The sequence below is a fragment of the Antechinus flavipes genome, chromosome 5, assembly GCF_016432865.1.
Source record: "Antechinus flavipes isolate AdamAnt ecotype Samford, QLD, Australia chromosome 5, AdamAnt_v2, whole genome shotgun sequence".
NCBI classification, from domain to species: domain Eukaryota; kingdom Metazoa; phylum Chordata; class Mammalia; order Dasyuromorphia; family Dasyuridae; genus Antechinus; species Antechinus flavipes.
The window spans coordinates 8785452-8807381 of record NC_067402.1 but is presented as its reverse complement, the minus strand read 5'-3'; the positions used below and the strand labels follow the sequence as shown (position 1 = coordinate 8807381).

The following is a 21930-nucleotide window of genomic DNA, read 5'->3' as shown; positions in this document are numbered from 1 at the left end:
CTAATCAACAAGGAGGCCCCAGAATTCAGGGCCTATAGTGAGGCAGAGCCTGGCACCCTCTGAATAATCTTCAGCAGAACGATCAACTGAAGAAAAGCCTATGAGAGGCCCATGTCCGAATACATTCTCCCTTGCTGGCTGGAGCTTGGTCCGGGCCTGGCCCTACGTCACCAAGAAATAAGCCTTGGTTCGAATGCCGAGGCAGCGCTGCACTAGGAGGAACTGAAGGGTGAACACGGTGTTCTCTTCTGAAAAATCTGAAGAACCGGGAGCGAAGCGTTAGAGCAGCGGTCGAAAGCTCCAGAAAAAGGAGAAAGAAATGCCAGGTTTTATTTCAGATGTTCTGACATCCGAACAGCAAGGGGAAACAAAAAGAAACGTTTTCAGTCTCTCCCCACATAAAATACTGAGAGCCGTGAAACTTTTCACTTTTCTGAGATGCAACTGCACTATGGAAATAGCACTTTTTTTTTTTTTTTTTTTTTTTTTTTACAGAACCAATTCTATCGATATTCAAGAAGTGCAAAACATATCCCAATTTCTGCTCTATTTCAGGAAAATCAGAACTATTCTTACTTTTCAATTTATTTATGTTTAATACACATTGCTTTATGAATCATGTCGGGAGAGAAAAAACAGAGCAAAAGGGAAATATCATAGGAGAGGAAAAAAAATAGAAAAAAGAAGCAAACAGCATGTGTCAGAACTATTCTTAATGGACAAATGCTTCAAAGGGATCTTCAGATTGTAAAAATGAGACTTAATTCTGCAAAAGATTATATGAGGAAGTTGTCAGAATTGTCTCAAGGTAATAGGCAAGAAGTCACCCGTAAAGGCCCGGCCACTCCAAAGCCCATTTAGAAGACACCTAATATTTCCAGCTCAAAATAACAGTTGCAAACATTCCAATCATTGGAAATCTTTAAAGGATTTCCTGTAAGTCCCTCCCCCTCCCCCCAAACAGTCGAAATTAAAGGACCAAGAAAATGGGCCCAGCTGTGGTTAATTAGAAGAGATGGATTAGCCCTTCTCAGTTCTTGGATGCTGTTCTGTTTACTGGCAAAGTCCAATTAAAGTTGATGGCATAACTTATAACATGATGTGTTTAAAATTAAACCAAAGTTTAGGAAAAGATGAAGAATTCCATTTCAAGTTGATGATAAATCCATTTTTTTTTTTTTGAAAGCCGAGATTCTACCAGGGTGGACATTGCCTATTAATGAGATATTGTGTTTCTCCTGTACTCCCCGCTACGTGGCTCCTGGGGACCTATGGAGACGGGAATTCTCCCACCTCAGAAAGGATGGAGGGGGAGCCAACCTCCAAAGGGACGACCGCTGGACTTTGTACGGCAGACCCAGGATTCCTCCCCGGGTCCGCACCTCCAACTTTTCCAGCTTCCAGAAGCCACAAAGCCGCAGAGGCCCCGAGGACCCCAAGCCTTTCTCAGGCTATTCTGAGGCAATGGGGAAGGAATTCAGAGGAGAACATCATCCGCGTTCTCTCTCCATTATCCTGACATGAAAACATAGCGGTGGTTCCACGCTAACGTGACTTGCTCCTGAGCAGAGCCCAGGGGGAGCCATCCACCTGGAGATGGGAAATGCATTTCCCCAGTAGCCGAGTCTACCTTAACAGCAATCACAGCTGCTCTCCACTCTCTCCACCCAAGTGTGTGGGGATCTGCTTCTGTTCCTGGCCTGGATCACTTTAAAGGAGCCAAGCAGTTTTTTCTGGGTGAGACACAGCCTCCCACACACAGCAGGGGCAGAGCAAGTCAAGGTTTGGTTTTCCTGCACATATTCCGTACCCTCCTCAGACTTGGCTTCTCCTCCAGTGGGGTCTGGCTGGGGGTCAGTCCTTCCTGGAACCCCTCAACCCTTGGGCTGCCCCTTTCTGATTATTCTGTACTTGGGTACCATCTTTCTTGTGGAAAGGCCTGAATGGCGCTTTCCTACAAAGACCGGAGGGTGATCTGGCTCCATGGAATTACTACAGAGTCTCCAGGATGGAGACAGGTCTGCCATTCAAGGGCCAGCCCAGCCCTTTCGAGAGGCTTAGTGAGCAAGACTGGGCACCAAGGGACCACGTGGTCACTTACAGTGACTCACAGCCACTGTCTAAAGTTTGGGGTGCGAGGAGGGACGTGGTTATCTGTTTCTGTGGAAGATTATGCAAACTGATGAAATCACAGATTTCTGAGAACCTTGAGAGATAAAGGACAAAGGAAATGATTTTAAAAATAAGAAAATAGAACCAAATGGAAGCTACAAAGAGGAAGGAACAGAAGAAAAGTTTGGAGAATAAGAAATGAGGGGTCAGACAAAGAAGTGGGAATGGACCAGGTCGGGGGTTAAAATGTTCTGGGAGCAGCCTCAGGATGGGGGGCTTCTTCCGGGAGGGTCCTGGGCCACCTGTCTGATGGGGCAGCTCCCCTGAGCTGGTAGCTGCTCAATCAAGGCAGTAACAGCCTTTAGATTTCGGGATCAGAACAGGAGGTTTCCAGCCAGCCTGTCACCCCTTGGAGTGACCATTCCACACATACAGCATCTCTCTCTCTCCTACAAAGCCCTTGTTATGCCCCTGTCACAGGATGCTCAGACCTTCACACCTTGCACTGGACTGCTGGCTCTCCCTGCCTTTACCTCTGACCTCTCCAGTCCAGCCTCTACCTGCCTGCCAGACTGGTGTTTCTAAAGTCCAGGCATGACCATGCCATTCCCTGCCCTCCTCCAGAAGCTCCCTGTGCCTCTGGGGTCAATCCCAAGTCCTCACTCAGGACAGGCCTGGGAGGCTGCTCTCATTCCACCCATTTAACAGAGAAGGAAACTGAGGCAGAAGGACTTGCTTGGGGCACACAGCTAAGCAGTGTCTGAGGCTGCATTTGAACTCAGGTCTTCTTGACTGTAGACCTGGTGCTCCAATGATTGTACCATTAGAGCTGCCTTGGGCTCAAAGTCCCTGAGCTCAGCATCCATCTGCATCCTGTAGCATCTGCTGACCTGGGAAGGCCAGGCCCACCCTTCCCCCTCCAGGAAGCCTCCTTCCAGGGGCCTTTACTGACCCTCCCAGCGTCTCTTTCATGGTTCTTTTGCATAAATCTGCATTTCCTGATCTCCCCTTTCTGTCCTTCTCTCCCCAAACAGAAGCTTCTTCAGGGCATAGACTGTCTTGGTTTTGTACCGCTCCCTTCCCTCCCTCCCCCCCGCCCAGGATGGAGTCTGGTGCCCCCCAACCCCCTCCATGTGCCAGGCTCGGGATGCAAGGAGGGATTTCTTTCGTTGGAAAAGACACAAATCCCATGGCTGGGACTGGGGGAATAATGTGAGCCAGTGATTTTTTTTTTGGGGGGGGAGAGGAGACAGGGAGGGAGAATTTCACCTCCAGACTTGGCTGAGCCCACTTAGGGCAGGGCTGCACTTTTGGTCTCTCCCCATCCCCGGAATCACCCCAGGCAGAGGCCGGGAGGCAGAGGCTGGATCTGCCCTGGTATGGGGGCTCACTCAGAGCCCTGAGCCAGCGAGTGTCAGAGGCAGGACCCGAACCCAGCTCCTTCAGCACCAAGGCCAGCTCCCCAGCCACTAGGTCGCCCTGCTCTTCAGTAAATAATAAATACACCTGTTTGAATTGAAATATAGGATCAATTTAGGATTTAAACCCCAAATCAAGGAGCAATTCTTTCTGAGAAATTGAATCAAAACAATTAAGGAAGTTATAGATTTTTCCTCCTTTTTGGAAAATGTGGCAGAAATGCCAGTGTAGACATAGAGGCGCATATCCACATCCCTCTGTGGGGTTTCTGTTATGAAAGTATAAGCTGCAGCTAGCAGTTTGCAAATCCAATAGATCATGTCTCCATCTCTTTGGTCATCGGCCTATCTCAGTTTTGTTCCAAGTATCCCCAACTACGCTGAAGTTCTATTTTAGAGTGTCTTCGGGGAAGCTGTGAGGAAAGGCCAATGGATTTGGTTAATTTATGACAGCGTTTCTTTTTAGAGCCCCTTAACAGTATGTGTTAGGGCCGCTAAGCGAGGTGCCCCATTCAGGTCGGATTATTTAAACTAAGAATAAATGGATATATTTTCTTGGAAAAATATCTATTGTTATAGCAAAAACTTGGGTTTCCTCTGTAAGAAGATCATATGATTACTCGTTTATATTTTCTTTCCGCAGGAATTCCCACGCCCCCTGTTTGCATCCTGTTATTCACTTAGCGCTTCCCTCCCCTCCTGGCTCTCACTTCCCCGCGCGGGCCTTCGGGGACCACCGGCTGACCACTCGGCCCTCTCAGCATTTACCTTTGGGGCAGCGCCCTCCACCCCCAGGTGAGGGCAGCCTTGGCTCGCCCTTCTCCTTCTCCATCTGCCTTTGTCTCCCTGAGAAGCCTTTGTAGGTGGGACAAAGCAAAGCATCCGTGCCAAGCAGGCAGACCGAGGGTGCCCATGCCCACTTAGCAGCGCAGGCCTCTGTGGCTCCAAGAGGGAGACCGGCCTGGGATCAGAGGCCAGCAGCCAGGGGCCTCTGGCCCAAGGCCAGGCTGAAGGCTCTCCTTTGGGGATGAGCAGCTACGGGGCAGCAGGAACCACATCTTCCCCCCAACGATGCTAGGGTGCCCGGCCTTCCAGCAGGTGCTGGAGGCCACCGAGCTTATCACGGAAGGGCTGAGCTTTTCCCTGCTTCAATCCCCCTATAATCAGGCACTTCCCCACACAGACATCCCGGAGCAGGTACTATTGTACCATTAGGGAAGAAACAAAAGACCCACCACGGAACTGTCCCCCCAGAGCTGCCTGCTCAGGGTTACGGCGCCTGGGAGCTCAGGCCATGGCCGGCTCTCTCAGCCCCCCATGCACACCTGGATGCCCATCAGCCCAACGACAGCACAAGGAGTCGGGAGCATTTTGCAAGATTCCCAAACCTCCTGGAAACAAAGTCATGCGGAGAAAAGCCATTCTCCATGTGCTTGTGACGAATAAAACTGAAGCCCAAGTCCATTTGGTGCCAGCTAGAACCCCCAAAAAACACTTCCTCCCATGCCCATGGGAAGCCAGGGCTTCTGCAAAATGGAGTCCAGTCTGAGCAAGGGCATCATTTGCCCCACCTGGACGAGACACCTGCAGCTCAAACAAGAGGATGATGGGAGATAAGTGCCCCTCCCCCCCAGCAGCTAGCCCCTGAGGTCCCGGGAACACAGGCCAAGGGAGAGAATTGGGGCCAAGGGAGAGAATCGGGGCCGCGGGAGCCCAGGGTCTTTCAGCTCCTGGGGAAGAGCACACATGGACACACACGTAAACATACACATGTCCGCATGCCCATGATCTACTTAAGCAAACACAACCACTGTTGATAGTACAGACGAAGCATTTTTATTATATATATGATCTCACCTGAACTTCATAACAACTCCACAAGTGCTATTCCTATACCCATTTTAAAGAGAAAGAAACTAAGGCAGCCCTGAAGCCAGGAGGACTTGCATTCAAATCTGGCCTCAGACACTTCTTCCTAGCTGTGTGACTGGGCGAAACACTTAACCCCAATTGCCACAGGAAAAAAAAAAAAAGAAAGAAACTGAGGCTGATTGAGACTGTGACTTGCCCAGATCACACAGCTAGGAGGTGTCTGAGGATGGTTTCAACCCCTAGTCTCCATTATATCCATTACATCATTCAGCCTCCCCAAAACAAACCCTACTCCAAACTCAAGGATGCCAAGCAGAAACGCTGCTGACTAAAGAATAAATGAGTGACAATCCAGCTGAAGGCGCTTTTACAAATCTGACAATAATGTTATCAAGATAATCTATACATTTATGTATATTTATGAGTGGAGAGGGATGGATGGGGAGAATTTTGTTAAAAAAAAGAAGCACTTGAGAAAGCTGAAGGGGAGAGAAATGCTAAAGAGACTGGAATATTCATGAAGGAGAACATTACTTTCCAATCTCTTCTTTTAAAGGCTCATTGACAGATTTCATTTAAGTGGCGACATCTGGTTTGATGAATGAAACTGGAAAATTGATTTTAGAAGCCAATATGCACTTGGCTTTGCCACCACACTCCGAATGAGAATAATAACTGGAGATTTTACTCACATATGGTTAAATTTTTTTTCTAATTTTAAATGCCCAAGCAGATGCAATGCACATATTTGATGTATTTTCATTTACTTTACAGGCAGGCTTGGAGAAATGAAATCCTGATGTCTCACCATCAAAGAAGCTCTTGGCTCTCAGGTAGCTGACGCTGAGTCTGAGCACGGACAGCTTGTCCAGCTTGGAGATGACATCCTGGGGGAAGGGCAGCAGGCTGGCCAGCCGGTCTAGCTCTGTATTCAGCCGGTCTCTGTGTCTCTTGGATGGGTTCGATTTGACTCCTTCCGGTGGCACTGGCTTTACTCTGGGGGAGAAACACACACAGGTATCTTAAAAAACAAAAAGCTCCAAGTCTCCACGATGAATATTTCTGCTGAAGTTTTCCATTAGAATTTTTGCTGAAATAACTGTATAAATATGTATACATATATTGGATTTAACATATACTTTTTAACATATTTAACATGTATGGGTCTACTTGCCATCTAGGGGAGGGGGTGGGGAAAGAAGAGGAAAAGTTGGAACAGAAGGTTTTGCAAGGGTCAATATTGGAAAATTACCCATCATATATCTTGTAAATAAAAAGCTATAATTAAAAAAAAAAGAATTTTTGCTGAGATATTTTTCTTAGGCACAAATAATTAAACTATTAACTGATTCTTCCCAACCCAAAACAAGCCTTTTACCTTTAAAAGAGGGAGGAGTGAAAAATAAAATGAATTGGAATCATGTGTGAAAATGTTTAAGTAAGCACATGGATTTTTAAAAATGACCATTGATTGACTACTGACTCATCAATTAATGAGTTTGCTGAAAACATCACTATCCTTTAAAATGATCCACTGTGATAAAGAAGGGAAAAGGACCCACATGTGTAAAAATGTTTATAGCAGTTCCTTTTGTGGTAGCGAAGCATTAGAAAATGAGTAGATGCCCATCAGCTGGGGAATGGCTGAACAAGTTGTGGTACATGAAGGTAATGGAATATTATTGTTTGATAAAAAATGATGAACAAGCAGATTTTAGAAAGGCCTGGAAAGATTTACATGAACTGATGCTGAGCGAAACAAGTAGAAGCAGAAATACATTATACACAACAACAGCAAGGTTGTGGGATGATCAACTATGAAAGACTTGGTTCTTCTTGGCAGTTCAGTGATCCAAAGCAATCCTGAAAGATTTTGGACAGAAAATGGCAACTGCATCCAGAAAAAGAACTAAGGAGACTTAATGTAAGTCAATATATGCTATGTTTACTTCTTTATTTTGTTTTTTTTTTCCTCTCCTTTTTTTTTCTCTTTTGCTCTGATTTTTCTCTCCCAACATGATTCATAAAGCAATGTGTATCAAAAATATTTTTTTAAAACAATGATTTGCTGTGAAAGAAGAAAACCAGCCTATATGCACATGCATGAACCCAGCTGGACTGCCTGCTGCGGCTGGGAGCAGGGCTACTTTCTGTCATCCTGAAGCTGAAGGGACCTCCCCAGCATACAAATACTTTCTTCAGCTTCTCCCCCACTTAATGTATACTTTTTAATAATGCATAGTTTACTGCTCCTTGCTTTAAGACTTCCCTGGACCCTCCTTTCTCACAAAACTCTGGACTATCAGGCTGAGGGTCAGCAAGTCTGCACCAGCCCCACCTCGACCATCAGTGATTAGCTCCCATCCCAGTGCCTCTGGGAGGTTCCCTGATCCCTTCAGTCCTGAGTGAATCCTCCCTTCTCCAACCACCCCACACAAATGGGCTGTTTATCCATCCCAGCGCTTCAGGATAATGGAAAGAAGAAGCTCCTTTCAGTTGGACATGGCCAGTGTCAAGGACAGTGATTCGCTGCTGGCCACTAAAGGCTTGTGGGGTTGGATGGACAGCTATCGCTCTAACAATTACTTCAGTGCCCTTGGAAAGCCCTCTGAAAAGCCTCTAAAAGCCAAACCCTGGAGGCTGCTTTTCATGTGCTTCAGATAAAAAAGTGAACTAGAAGGAAGATGAGAAGACTGGGGAGACCAGGAGGGAAAAGGATCCTCCCCATTGTTCCTGGAAGCCTTCCACACTGCCCATCACCCTCTTTTCCATGATGCTCCCTTTCTTTGAGGTTTTTGGGACACATTTCTCTGTGCCTTCTTTCTTTCTGTCTCTGGTCTTAGTCCCTCCTCCTCTCTCTCTTTCTCCTTTTCTCCTCCTCCCACTTCTCCTCTTCCCTGTCCTCCTCCTCCTTTTTTTTTTTTTTTCCTGTTTTCATCTTCTCTGTCTCTTTCTGTCTCTGGGTCTTTGTTCCTCCTCCTCCTTCCCCTTTTCTTCTTCCTCTCCTCCTTCTTCTTCTCTATTTGTTTCTCTCTCTTTCTCTCTTTCTTCCTCCTCCTCCTCCTCTTCTTCCTCCTTCTCCTCCTCCTCCCCCTCTTCTTCCTACCATCCCAATCTCTCCTTGTCTCCTTGCAGATCTTATCCTCCAACTACAGGTCTCCTGGTGGGCTCTGTCCTGGGCCCTCTTCTCTTCTCCCTCGAGACTATGTCACTTGGGGATCTCAGTAGCTCCCATGAATTTAATGCCATCTGTCTGCCCTCCAATCTCTCCAACCAGATGTCCCAAAACATATTCATCTTTCCCTCCAGACTTCCCCCTTCCACACTTGCCTGGTACTGCCCTGGGCACTGCCACCCTCCCAGTCCCTGTAGCACCCTCAATTCCTCATCACCTCTCACTCCCTAAGTCCCCTAAAATCCACAAAGCCCGAGACACTCTGAATGTCACAGAGTGTTGCTGCAACACATTCTCTCTGCATAAATGTTTAATGTGCTGAGATGCTAAGTGGGCAAAAGGAAATGTCTCTCTCGAGTCTGTCTCTGGTGAGGAAAAAAAGATGCCCATCCGAGTGTATGGACATGGAGGTGCACCCGTGTACTGGGCATGACTGTGGGCTACTTAAGGGTGTGTGGCTGTTTACTGAGCCCCACACTTGTTCTCCTTTTGATTTCATTCCTGCTGCAGTATATGCAAAGTCCCTGGCCTGCTAGTACTGCCCCCCTCCCCTAAGAGCTCTGAAGGAACCCTCCACTATGCTGGGTGCCCTCCATATAAAGCATTTGAGAGAAAAAAAAGGAATAAAAAGGGTGAGAAGCTCAGTCAGGTTGTGATCTACATCCTGGGAAGAAGTGATGAGACACAGATTCATTGAAATGGATGGGCAGATAGACAGATGGACGGATGGGTAGATAGAAGGGTTGAAGAATGGATAGATGGATGGATAGAAGGATGGAAGGGTATATGGATGAAAAGATGGACGATGGGTGGAGGGATAGATGGAAGGAAGGACTGAACGATAGATGAGCAGATGGAGGGATTTCAGGATGGTTGGATGAATGGAAACATGAAGTCATCAGCATCCAAGGTGCTTCTATTCAATGTGTAACTGGCTGCTCAGAAGAGCTCGCACAGGCTTTCTTTAGCTTTCCTCCAACCCCCAAAGATGTAGTAGTTTTGTGTTCCAAGACTCACAGCTTAAGCTCTACAGTAGAATCTCAGTGAAGGTCCCTTATTTAGATTTTGGAAACCAAACTTCAATACAGGCCTAGTGCAGATTGCCTTTCTTGATAAAAGATAGAAAAAGGGAGAGGGAGACAAAGACACACACACACACACACACACACACACACACACACACACACACACAAACAGAGAAGAGAGGGAGAGATTTGATCTCTGAAACAAGATAATTTCATTCAGATAATTTTAGAAAAGTAAGTTTTCAAAACTTTCAAAACTGTAAAAGATACAATGACAGTGGGGTGGGGGAAAATGCATTTTATAATCAAAGAATCTATCTGTAAATGAAGGCCAGAGTTCTAACCCCAGTTCTGCTTCAGATTTCAACATGCCTCTAGATGTGAGACAAATCCTTTTAGCTTGTTTCCTCTTCTCAAGAACACAAAAACCAAAACAAACAAACAAGGGGACTAGAAAAGAGACAAATTCTCCCTTCCAGCTCTATCATCACTGCTTCTAAGAAATAAGCACTTTCTGAATACGGCTGTTGAGTCCTGCTTGTGCTAAAAGCAGCTCTTCTTTCCCTAGGAAAATGGAATCAGAATTCAGACTGAGTGGGGACTGGAGATTAAGTCTTGACTTTATTCCAGGATCTAGCACTGATTTATAAAAGCTGAATTTATAGCCACTTGACTTCTATGTTTATCATTTTCTAAAGATGTAAAATGAAGGAAAATAATAGTTCCCACAAATGTCACTGAAATAAGAGGGAATCCGTGGGCAGAGAGGTTGGCATCTAACACCACAGCCAAACTCAACTCATGGGCTGCTTAAGTTTGGCTGAACTTTTTTTCTTTCATAATTCTTTGCTAAAAAAATGGCTGATTGGGTAAGGAATAAAATCAAATGCATGCAGAAATAAAGATCATGTTAGAAATAAAAGATATCAATAATCTAAAAAATTAGAATTATTCTACCATTTTTTTATTTGTATAACACTTTATAAATCATGAAGTGCTTCTGTATGCATAATCTCAATCGATTGTAAAATGATTCTGATAAAAAAAAAAAAAACCCTTAAGATTTGGGGGAAGAAAGATGTTAAATAAAAAAGGAAATAGACCTCTATGTGTACATTCTACAAGATGGATTCATTTAGTATTGAACCAGTTTATGGAAAAACCAATGCTGACTTTCCCCCACTGAGGCCCAAGCACAAAGATGATTTTAATACACAACATATATTAAGTTAGACAAGTAAGTTTAAAAAACTGCTGGGAGCCCTCGCTCAGGCTACATACCATTGGCAAGAGCGAGCTAGCAACAGCAGCTCGTGCAAATGGAGGCCCCAGAACCAAAGTGCGGCCTGTGTGCGACTGGCCTCCGAGTTTCTCAACCCCTTAGCCTTCCAGGGAAGGGCAGGACTTCTGGCTCCAGTCTTTTCTAGAAAATGATTATTTCACCTTAAAACAATTTTATAATCTCTCTTCAGGAGCATTTTCCCCAGACGATACTGAATTCTAATATGTTTGTTTGTTAACAATAAGACAAGTGGAAATCTAACTAACAAAATACTCGATCTAAATACAACTTCTCCACTGCTTGTAATAAGTTTTGTCATGTTTTTCTCCTCTCAAAAGAGTATTTTCAGAACTTGGACCCAAATCTTTCCTCCTATTTATATGCTAAGGATGGTCTCTCTAAAAACTCTTCCTACTAATAGGCTCTAAAAACTCTAAAAATTTAAATCATTCCCAAAAAATCAGTGAAAGAGAAAGCTACATATCCTATAAGCAAACCTCTAGTCTGACCAAACTTCATATTTCTAAACTATGAAAGATAAACCTGACATTCTGGAAGTAGAGTCTCTGGTTTGTTTATCTTGGGACATGAAGACTGAATTTGTGTGTGTGTGTGTGTGTATCTATATGTATATGTTCATAAGTTCTACAATAATAAGTGAAGAAAGGAGGAATAGGACCCTTATAGGCTCATTTCCTCAGTGGGCTGCGCAGGGCTGGAGCCTGTTTCCACCTCAGGGCCAGCTTCTCCAGCTGCCTCAGGGGACTGTCTCAAACATCTGGCTGTCTCCAGGGACAAGTCTAGCCTGCTGCTTCCTCGATTTCCTGAGTCCTAGAAACCACTGGCTTGCCAAAAGATGCTAGACTGGAAATGGAGATGAACTGAGAGACACTGGGTGGAGGCGGCTTCCTAACGAGTGGCCCCGTGCAAGAGCAGGTCCAATGCTGTCACTGGAATTAAGTTCCCGACAGACCTTCTGCCTCGGATGGGCCCCACTGCCTGTGCCCCACCTAGTCCCAGAAGCCTGTCTCTTTAGGGACTCGTGCTATGTATCACAGAGTCTTGGATTTGAAGGGGAATGAGACCTCAGGGATAGTTACATTCAAGCTCCTCATTTCACTAATGAGGACTCCAAGTCCTCCAAAGGTAAAGACCCTTGGCCCGGGCCCCAAGGAGTAAGCCCGAGATCAGGCACCTGGCTCCCTGCTTGGGGCTCCAAGCCCTGTGCCCTGCACCAAGCTAAGCTTTCTTTTCCACATGTCTGCCAGGGCACAAGAGGTTTCCTTTTCCTGAATGCCAGGAAACTGGGAGAGCAAAGGGTAAAACACTCAATTTAACATGAGCTAAAGGATTTTCTATGTCATTTTTTCATTAACAGATATTTGCCGAGTACTTTCAACAAAAGTGTATGAAGTATAGTGGAGAAGACACCAGTCTAAAAGATAGAAGACAGAGTCTTTTGCTAGGCCTGTAGCTTTATCCAAGCCCAAACCTCCCTATCAGTCTCCTTCTCTGGAAACTTGCCTCCGTTAGCTATTTGTGCACAAGGACGAGTTAGCGCCAACTAACTCGGGTTGCCAAGCCCGGGGAAGGATAAGAAGACGTGACTGTGGGTCCCAAGGAGTTTCCAATCTAAGAGAAAAGAAAAGCACCCCCAAAGTATGCCGGCCTGTCAGTTCCCCTGAAATCCTCTCCAAACAGTAAAAGCTACAAAAGGCCACCCTCAGAAGCACCCGGGGTTCTGGTACTATTACTCTGGTGAACTTCTGACAAATTTAAAAATAAAATACTTTGATACTTTCCAAGAACTCTGTACACACACAATACCACCAAGAAAAGTTTTTGCTTCTTTCCCCCCACATTTTGTTGCTGCTGCTCTTTAGTGATTTTTCATTCATGTTTGATTTTTTGTGACCCCACTTAGGGTCACATAGTGATAAAGATACTGCAGTGGTTGGTCATTTCCTTCTCCAGCTCATTTTACAGATGAGGAAACTGAGGCAAAGGGAAGTGACTTGGCCAGGCTCATACAGCCAGGAAGTGTCTGAGGCCAGATGGAGCTCAGGAAGAGGAGTCAGCTGACCCCAAGCCCAGCACTTTATCCACTGTGTCACCTTTTCATACTTGTGAAAAAACCTTGGAATTGGAGAGAGTATATGTGGATTCATATCTCCACACTGCCAGTTTACTTACTGGCAGTGTGGGCAAATGCCTCAGCTTTCTAGGTGTCGAGTTTCCTTATCTACAAAATAAAGAGATCAGACGTCTGTCCCACGTCTAAAATCCATTCTGGCTGCAAACCGATGGAACTAGCAATGGCTCAAAGAAGCCCCGGAACGAAGACCACTTCACTTCAGCAAACCCTACGTGTGTGCAGGAACAGGGCAAATGGTGATGTAAGGGGCAGTTACTTCTTCTGACAAGAAGCTCCAAGTATGAAAGGATAAAAATTATAATTATTTTTCATCTGTTCATAGAATTTTTTTTTTCCCCGATGGGTGAATTCACAGTTATATAGCACTTTTTTCCTCATATGCCTAATTTCTTAAGGAACTCGTTCGTCCATACCCTTTGTAGGCTTGTTCAACAAAAGCATTTGGAAGGAAATTGATGGAAGCAGAAGCAACAGCTCAGGTTAGAGTCTTGTTAAAGTGCCTGGAATTGCTGATGCTTCCAATGCCACTTCTAAAGTGGGGGTCTGAGCAAAGGAGTGTTCTGACAAAGAAACTCAAGTTCAAGTTCATGTTGAAAATGCTGCAGCTGTAATCACACTGCACCAAAAGCCAGGTGGCGACATCCTGATTTCAACTCAATCCTTACTGTCTAATTTAATACCTGATCAAAAATGAATCCTCCCTAGATAAACATTCATCCAGAGTTCACAGAAGACCCACAAGGGAATACAACTAAATCTGGTTTGCAAACATATAAGCAAGTAGAAGATGAAGTAATTCACCAATACATTTTGCCTTTTTTCTGATGCTAAAAATGGCAAAAATGTAGGAATCTCAACACTGCGTCTTATCTTTTTCATAATCGGCTCAAATGAGTCCTTCAAATCCTTCTGTAATCACAAAACCTCAAATACACAAAGATAATATAAAAGAACTGCTGAAAGAAAAAGACTGGAGAATCTAAATTCAGGAATATAATAATAATGGTGAGTATGACAACCTCAATGAAAGAAAAAAGCCCTAACACTTTTTCTTCCTCTCCTAAAGATAGAACACGAGTGGCTATGGAAAGTGGAACCAGGACTGGTTTGGACTTCAGACAGAATCCTGGCTGTGTGATCCAGGGCAAGGCACGCAGGCTCTCTCCAAGCCCGTTTCCTCAGTGGGATAAGGGAGGCAGAAGATAGTTCCACGGCCGAGTCCCACAGATCCGATTTGGAACACCAAAGCATCTCAGGGATCCATAGATAGGGTGGATGAGGTCCAGGAGGGAGATGCTTTGCCAAATCCTGTGACCCCATCAACTTTCCAAATTGGGTCATGTCACAAGAAAGTTTGTGCTTTGGGCTCAAAGCTAGGGAGGACAGTGCAAGGTAAAGCTTGCAGCACTGCATTAAATACACTAACACTAATAAAGAGAAAATGGGTTTGCACACAAATATTTGGGGCTGGCTACATAAAAGCACGTCTTTTCTACTCAGAAGAAGAAATGTTGTTATTAAACACTGGAGTGGGTTGTCAAGGCAGGCTGTAGTAGAAACTCCTTCTCTGACCAGCTCTAAAAATAGATTCTTATTGGGCCCAGATGGCCAAGGCAGGGACTCATCCTGAAGGCAGGGGATGCAGTCACTTCTGCAAGGTCCCTTTGCACCGAGGGAGATGCTGGGATCCCAGGGCCGGCTCGCCGAGAAACCAAACAACAAGCCATTTGGGCAGGACTCTGCTCAACTCACTGGAGTCAGTCAGAGGCTCGGGATGAGGCTTCTGTTGTCACAAGTGCTTTGATGGCCACTGGGGGGAGCTGAAGCCTGCAGTGACCGCAGCACATGGCACTGGCAGGAGTTAGGAACTGAAAGAGGGTCCTCAGAGATCTGGCAAGGAGCAAGGACAGGGCCAGAATTCCAGCCCTTCCCTACCCATCCCAAATCTTTCAAATATACCAAGAGGGCTGGGAAAGGCTGGGTTTGAATCCACACTTTTTAAGATACAATGTAACAAAGAACTTTATTTGCTTTTTTTTTCCTAGTAAAAAGGTAGCCAAAAATCACATTCAGAAAGTATTTTCACTAGAAGAATATTCAAATGAGAAGTGCTATATATTTAAACTTATTAAGCTTCTACAAAAAAAAAAAGTTAAGTTGCGAAATTCACTCATATCCTCAATCTGGTTTGATCTGAGATCTTACAAGACGGTACTGAGAGAGCCAAGAAGAGATTGTTCTCTTAAGAGAACCATCAACCCACCAAGCACAAACTCTGATACCACGAGAAAGAAAAACTCAGGGAAAAGATTTGGAAGTTAGGGTGAGCCCCAAAGTTCTCTAGTTTTTAATTACCTGATGATTTATGTTCATCCCTAAAATTAGAATGTCAATGAAATTATGATTACCTTCTCCCCCACTCTCCAGCCCCCCTCAAAATTTGAACTGGCCAGTGAAGAACAATTTGACTGACAACTGATGGCTTTTCTGAACACATAACCAGAGCCCAAACCCCATGTCTGTACTGAATGGATCCCCTGCATCCCAGGGCTGTGTACTTTTCAGGACCCAAGCAGATCACGTGTTAAAGGTAGGCCTGAAAGTATTTGTGTTATTTAGAGACTGAAGGATTGTGGCAAACCATCACATAGTTAACAACAAAGAAGTTGGGAAAAAAGTTGGTGAAATGAGAAAAGAGTAACAATTCATTCTTTTTTTTATAGCTTATCACTCGTCCTATTTGAGATGTAAAATAAAGAACATGAGCTATATGGGACAAAAATGATAGAATTTTTCATACTTATTCTTTGAGGATTAAACAAAAGTTTCTTATAACTTCAGAATTAACTTTGTTTCTCAGAGGGGATAACAAAGAGAATATTAAAATATGACTTTGCTAAAATGATTATGCAATCTAGTCATCTTACAGAATTCAATGAAAAACATAAGACATTATATATTTTTTAAAACCTTCCTAAAAAGAATCAATATTTCATTAAAGACTATTTAGGTGCATAATCCTTTGATCTGACATTTAGAAAAAAAAATAATCAAAGCATCTACGGAAATCTAAAAGACTTCAACACTTTCGACTTATTCTATTAATAAACACGAGCAGAGATTGTGCACACACTAGTATTTTAAGTGTCATAAACAAAATTTGGAATTCAAAAATAATCAAACCATCTATGGAAATCTAAAAGACTTCCACGATTTGGACTTATTCTATTCATAAACAGATGAAGAGAGATTGTGCACACACCAATATTTTAAATGGCATAAGCAAAATTTGAAATCCAAAAATAACCAAATTATCTATGGAAATCTAAAAGACTTCAACGATTTGGATTTATTCTATTAATAAACATATGAACAGAGATTGTGCACACACCAATATTTTAAGTGGCATAAATGTGCAAAATTTGAAACCCAAATATAAAATAGCTTGTAAGATGTAAAGTGTTTGCTTTTTTTTTTTTTTTTTTTTCCTAAGTTATCCATTTAACAATTCACCAACTCACAATACTCCTAATCCAGGCAGGAAATTCATAGACTCAGCTTAAAAACCTCATGTAATGCACACTGTCTAAAGATGTTGCTGTCAAAGTTGGTGCATGCTATTTTAATTAGTGTCTATTTATGGCACTATTATGGAGTTCATATGTTAATGTCAATTTGGATTTTTTCAGAGCTAACTCTAAGTAAGATCCCTGAGAGCAAAGAGGAAAAAATGAAAATTTAAATGAGCTATCGCATATTTAAAGAAACTTCCTTAAAGTCTGTTCATTCTGGCTCCTTCCAATGTAATTGCCATGCATCTGTAACTCTTTGTGAAAGTTTATGCACAAGGGACACCTCCAATGTTAGAGTCCAGTTGTGAAATCCACTGCTTATCGATCTCTGAAAATGTAGGTGAACTAAGCAAATTAGCAAGTGAAAATGTAGGAATCCAGCTAATGCTAAGAGTGAATTTTAGATCGAGGAGATTTCTTTTTAAATAACCTTCATCTGTCTGTATATTTGAATCGCCCACAGTGTGAGAGTGGAGAGAGGGCAATGCTTGCCCCAGAAAGAGCCAGCTTCAAATCACTTCTCATAAATACCAGCTGAGCTCTCCTAAGCAACTTCACAGAAATCCAACTAACTCTCCCAGCCTAAAATGACAAGGAGTGAGAGATCTGCGCTGGTGGAGGGAGATTTCATACCGAGAAGTCCTTACCACTCGAAAATCCCTACTTTCAAAAGTTCATAAAGAAATCTGTCCTCTTGTGCTAGGAACAGAGAGCCCTTGGAACATGCTCAAGTTCAGGAAACGGGGAAAAAAAATAGCCCAACTTTGTTCAAAGTTTGGGGATTGAACAATGAGAGAATTTCCACGAAATGGGGTGAGGGACGCTAGCTTTGCTATAGCTTTCCGTGTAAAGTCAGCAAGAATAGGGAGCCTCCGGTGTCTTTTTCTGGCTTTTACTTCGGTGCCAAAGAACTAAACTGAGGGGAGGCTCGAGGGAGGCTCGAGGGAGGCTCCTGCACCAAGGTGCACCATTATTTCCCAACCACGAAAGGTTAAACCGGTCGCGGAAAAAACGAGCCGGGTGCCCAGGACGGACTGCGGCTCCGAAGGAGCGCCGCTGGACAGCTCTGAGCGCCCCCGGCCCGGCCCGGCCTCGGAAACATGTCCTCATCAGCCCCACCGCTCTGCTCGCCCCGGGAAACCACGATAAAGACGAGGGAGGAGGCCCGAGACTGGAGAGTTCCAGGAAAAGTTCCGGCAGCCCCGAGCTAGGGATTCCGCAGACCCTCTCTCCCGGCCCTTGAGGGAGGGGACCACGAGGCTCAGAAGGGGGCAGGGAGGAAGTCGAGGACTCCCGGAGTCTCCGCCAACTCCCCTCGGGTCCCGGGTTACAGGACCGACCACTAGCCTCGGCTCGGACCCTTCCCAGCGCTCCCCAGTCCGCCGCTCTCCGGCGTCTCGCTCCGTGGCTTTCCAAGGAAGAACCCGAAGCCCGGAGAGCGGTCGCGGGTCAGACTCTCCCCGGCCCCGGGGGCTGGGTGTCCCACCAGAGGGAACAAGCCCAGGCGGCGCTTGTGTCCTGGAAGGGGGCGGCGAGCTTGGGCACCGCCTGTCGGGGAGTCCTACAAGGGGGCGGCGAGCGCGGGCAGCGCGTGGGGACCAGGGGTCCTGGAAGGGGGCGGCGAGCCCGGGCAGCGCCGGAGATCGGAAGTCCTAGAAGGGGCAGCGAGCACGGGCGGCGCCGGGGAGAGTTCGGACTTTCCCCGCTCGGGTCCCGGTGGGCGCGGGCTCTTACGTTTTCTGCACCGGCTTCCTCCGCTTGCGGCTGGCGTAGGTGATGTGGGTCCCGCCCGCGCCGCTCATGGCCGCGGTCCCGCAGGGTGCGGGCTGCGCGCGGGCTCCGGCGGCCGCAGGTGGCGGGCGCGCGGCCGCAGGTGAGGCGGCGGCTGCGGGCGGGCGGGTGCACGCAGCGGGGGGGCGGACAGCGGGGCGCAGGCGCACAGGGCTCCGCTCCCTCGGCCCGCGAGTCCCGGGAGCCCCCGCGAGCCCCGCTTCACTCGGGACTTTGGGGGCAGAGAGTCCGGCGGGGGCCCGCGCCTGTGGGTGCCCCGAGGGGCTTCCCCGGCTCCGTCCGTCCGTCCGGGATCTCAGGGCCGCCGCCGCCGAGGTTACTCCTGGCGCCGCCGCCACCAAGTCACCCAAAGCACTCCGTCCCCGCCCGGCCACCTCCAGGCAGCCTGACAGCCGCGCCCTTCGGCCCCGCCCCCTCAAGCCCCGCCCTCGGGAGCCCCGCCCCCTCTCCATCCTCTGCCCGAGTCCGCCCCCTCGTGCTCGCGTCACCACGTCGGGTTGCTGGCCCTCCTTCGGCGCCATCTTGGTAAGGTCGGGGAGATGCGGTGGCCCCACCCCCCTGAGGCATCCTAAGCACGTGTGCTTCCCTCCTAGGCTGCGGGAGGTACGTGGGCTCACACCCGGCTCAGTCCACTTCCTCGGTCCGGTGGCCCTAAGCCTCTATTTCCCCCTCAGTAACTCGGAGGCCGCCTCTATGGGGCGGGGAGCCCGCAAGTGTGGGAAGCTCCAGTCCCTGCCCTCAGGGCGCTTCCTCTCCGGGAGGGCACCCGCAGCAAAGACCCCCCATAGAGCCTGGAGGGCGGGAGCCCAGCTGCCCACGCACGGCGGGTGCCCGCCCGACCCCCTACCCCGCGATGCCCGCTTCAGCTCCGAGACGGTGCCCATAGAGAGGCAGACAGAGCTTGTTTTCTAGAGCTCCGGTCCCCTACAGCTGAATGCAGGGGCCGTGGGGGGGGCTCCCGGGCAGTCTGCGGGACTCCAGGGTTCCTGGATCCTGGGGAGGGGAGGGAGCTCTGGCCTTGGCCCCGGGCTCTCGTGTAGGCCCTGACATTGCCTTCTGGGTCTCCCGCGAGCGTGGGAATACATTTTCTCTCTCCTCAGCTCTGCGTCCTCCGGGGGTCTTTGATTTGTGAATCTGATCATTGGGGGCCACGTGCTAAAGCTGAAAGAAGAGAGCGGAGTCCCCCTCCGCCAGAGAGCGGAGTCCCCCTCCGCCAGAGAGCGGAGTCCCCCTCCGCCAGAGCCGTCTGGCCCACCAACGGGCGCGGAGGGGATTTTAATAAGGGGATCCCCTCTGTCAGCTACAAGTCCCCAGCTCGGCATCCGCTTCCTAACGCGTCCCACTCAGGACCGAATGGTAATCCCGCCGTGATCTGCCCACGGCAGTCACCTCCCAATTCTAGGAGGCCGTGGTGTATTTTTTCTTTTAAAATCAGAGCAAGAAATCCCAATTCTTCTGCAACTTGCAGCTTTTTTCGGGAGAGCCGGCGTGCCCAGATCCCCCCATCTCACTGCTGCGGAGTTGGCCCCTGTCAGGTCCCTAGAGACACGGGCTCCACGGGGCAGTCCCCGGGTCACAGGTGGATGACTGCTTCAGGTGAACACGCAGAGGAAAACGACCCGGGAGCGACCACATTTAGGGAGGGTTCGGAACCGGACCCATCGGAGAGCCGCAGGAAGCCACCGCAGCGAGCCCGGAAAGGGAGCTGGCCAAGGGGACAGTGACCCAGCGGTGTCATCCGCTGCAGGAAGACGAGGACTCGGGAATTGGAATAACAAGCTGTCACTGCGCACTGCTTTTTAGAATAGATGCTAATGAGCCGGCGAACATCCAACAGAGGCACCAGAACGGTGAAGAAAACTTCCAGGTCTCTAGTTTTACCTTCAGTTTACAGAGGAGGGAAGTGACTCGCCCAAAGTCTCACAACCACCCAGTGGCGGGTTGTTGCCTTGTAGCCCAAGTTCTTCCTCTCAAGTCGGAGAAGAGTCCAGGGAAGAGAGGGCTTCGGATAGCGGACATCCCTTCTGAAGTATTTCCCAGAGGAAGAATCGGTCCCGTCTGGAGTTTGTACCCAGAGGTTTGCATGGTGTCTCCCCGTTAGATTGTGAAACCCTCAAGAACAAAGACTGTCCTTTTCCTTTCTTTGTATCTCGAGTGCTTTGCACAATGCCTGGCACAGAAGAGACACACTAAACTCGTTCTGTAAGATGCCAAATAATGGAACCAAGGGCAAAGGGTGAGAGTCTCTAAGAGGCCCATTTAGCTCCCTGCCTGAGCCAGCCGAAGTCCCAGGGGCTCCCCCTCAATGGCTGTCTTCGGCTGAGGGCTCCCAGCCACTTGTCCAGTGGGAGGTAGGACAAGCTGGATGGCCTCTGATGATTCTGCCTCTGGCAGTTCAGGGATTGGTGACCCTCCCAGTAAAGTGAGTAAAGTTGAGTAAAGTGGTGTGTGGCTAGATTTTTTAAAAGCTAAGCATGTGAGTGGCTGAGACAAATGGAGATTACTTCTATGGAAACTTTGGTGGTGACAGAAACAGACGATAGGAGCTTCAGGGGCCGATGTTGGTTTTTTTTTGGTTTTTGTTTCCTTATTATTTGGTTGTTTTTATAAGAAAACAATAGAGTTGTAAGTCCCCAATGACACCAAAATATTTGTAGCAATGTTTTGTTTTTTGTTTTGTTTTGCATTGAAGAGTTGGAGGCTCATAAACATCCACTGCTTGGAGAATAGCTAAATAAATTGTTGTGCGTGAATGTAATGGAAGATGACTGTGCTCTAAGAAAGGACAAACGGGATAAATATAGAGAAGCATCAGCAGGTCTATATAGACTGATGCAAAATGAATTAAGCAGAGTCAATAAAAAGCAGATGGGATAACTACAACGATGTAAATGGAAAGAACAACCACACACAAAATCGAAAGTCAAATTTTTGCCATTTTACAGAATAAACATGGCTTGAAGGAAGAAATATGAGAAAAAAACCTGACTTTTTTGAAGAGATGAGAGGTTCAAAGTGTTGTACATTGCACTTATTTCCGACTCTCAATTTGTTGATCAGTTATGCTGTTTTTTCTGCTTTTTCTTTTTTAGCATTTAAAAATTGCTATTTGCAAAAAAAAAAAAGCTATAAGTGCCATTTGTTATATGGAATAGCTTTCTGAGAGGAGGAAGGATATTGGGAGAAAGGATTAACTTATTAAACTTTTATAAAAGAGAAAGAAGTGGGGAGGCCTTCAAAGGAAGGATTCAAGGGAAAAGGAAAAATTGAAGATCCCAGGAGAAGTATTCATTATTAATATCAATTTAATAAATTTAATCAGTATTAACATTAACATATTAGTAATATGTTTATTACTGATAAATATTTATTAGATGTTTATTTTGAATTTACCATAGGCCAAAAACTTTGCTAAAAGCTGAATGAAGGCAAATATCTGTCCTTAAGAAGTCCACATTCTGGACACATAACACTTATAAGGGAGTGGTGGTCAGGCAGCTATGTCTCAGGCCAGTTAGATGTGCAGTA

At 46.6% G+C, this 21930-nt stretch overlaps 1 protein-coding gene across 1 annotated transcript in view; it reads right to left on the bottom strand.

Moving 5' to 3' along the window:
- The window catches only part of AHR (aryl hydrocarbon receptor), a 55710-nt gene extending 37254 nt beyond the window's left edge, over nt 1-18456 (bottom strand). The window contains exons 1-2 of the mRNA XM_051963057.1: nt 18346-18456; nt 6211-6398 (exon numbers count right to left, since the gene is read on the bottom strand). Of these exons, the coding sequence (XP_051819017.1) occupies nt 6211-6398; nt 18346-18413 (256 nt within the window). The 5' untranslated portion in view covers nt 18414-18456. The remainder of the gene's footprint in view (nt 1-6210; nt 6399-18345) is intronic.
- Between the last annotated feature and the right edge of the window lie 3474 nt (nt 18457-21930).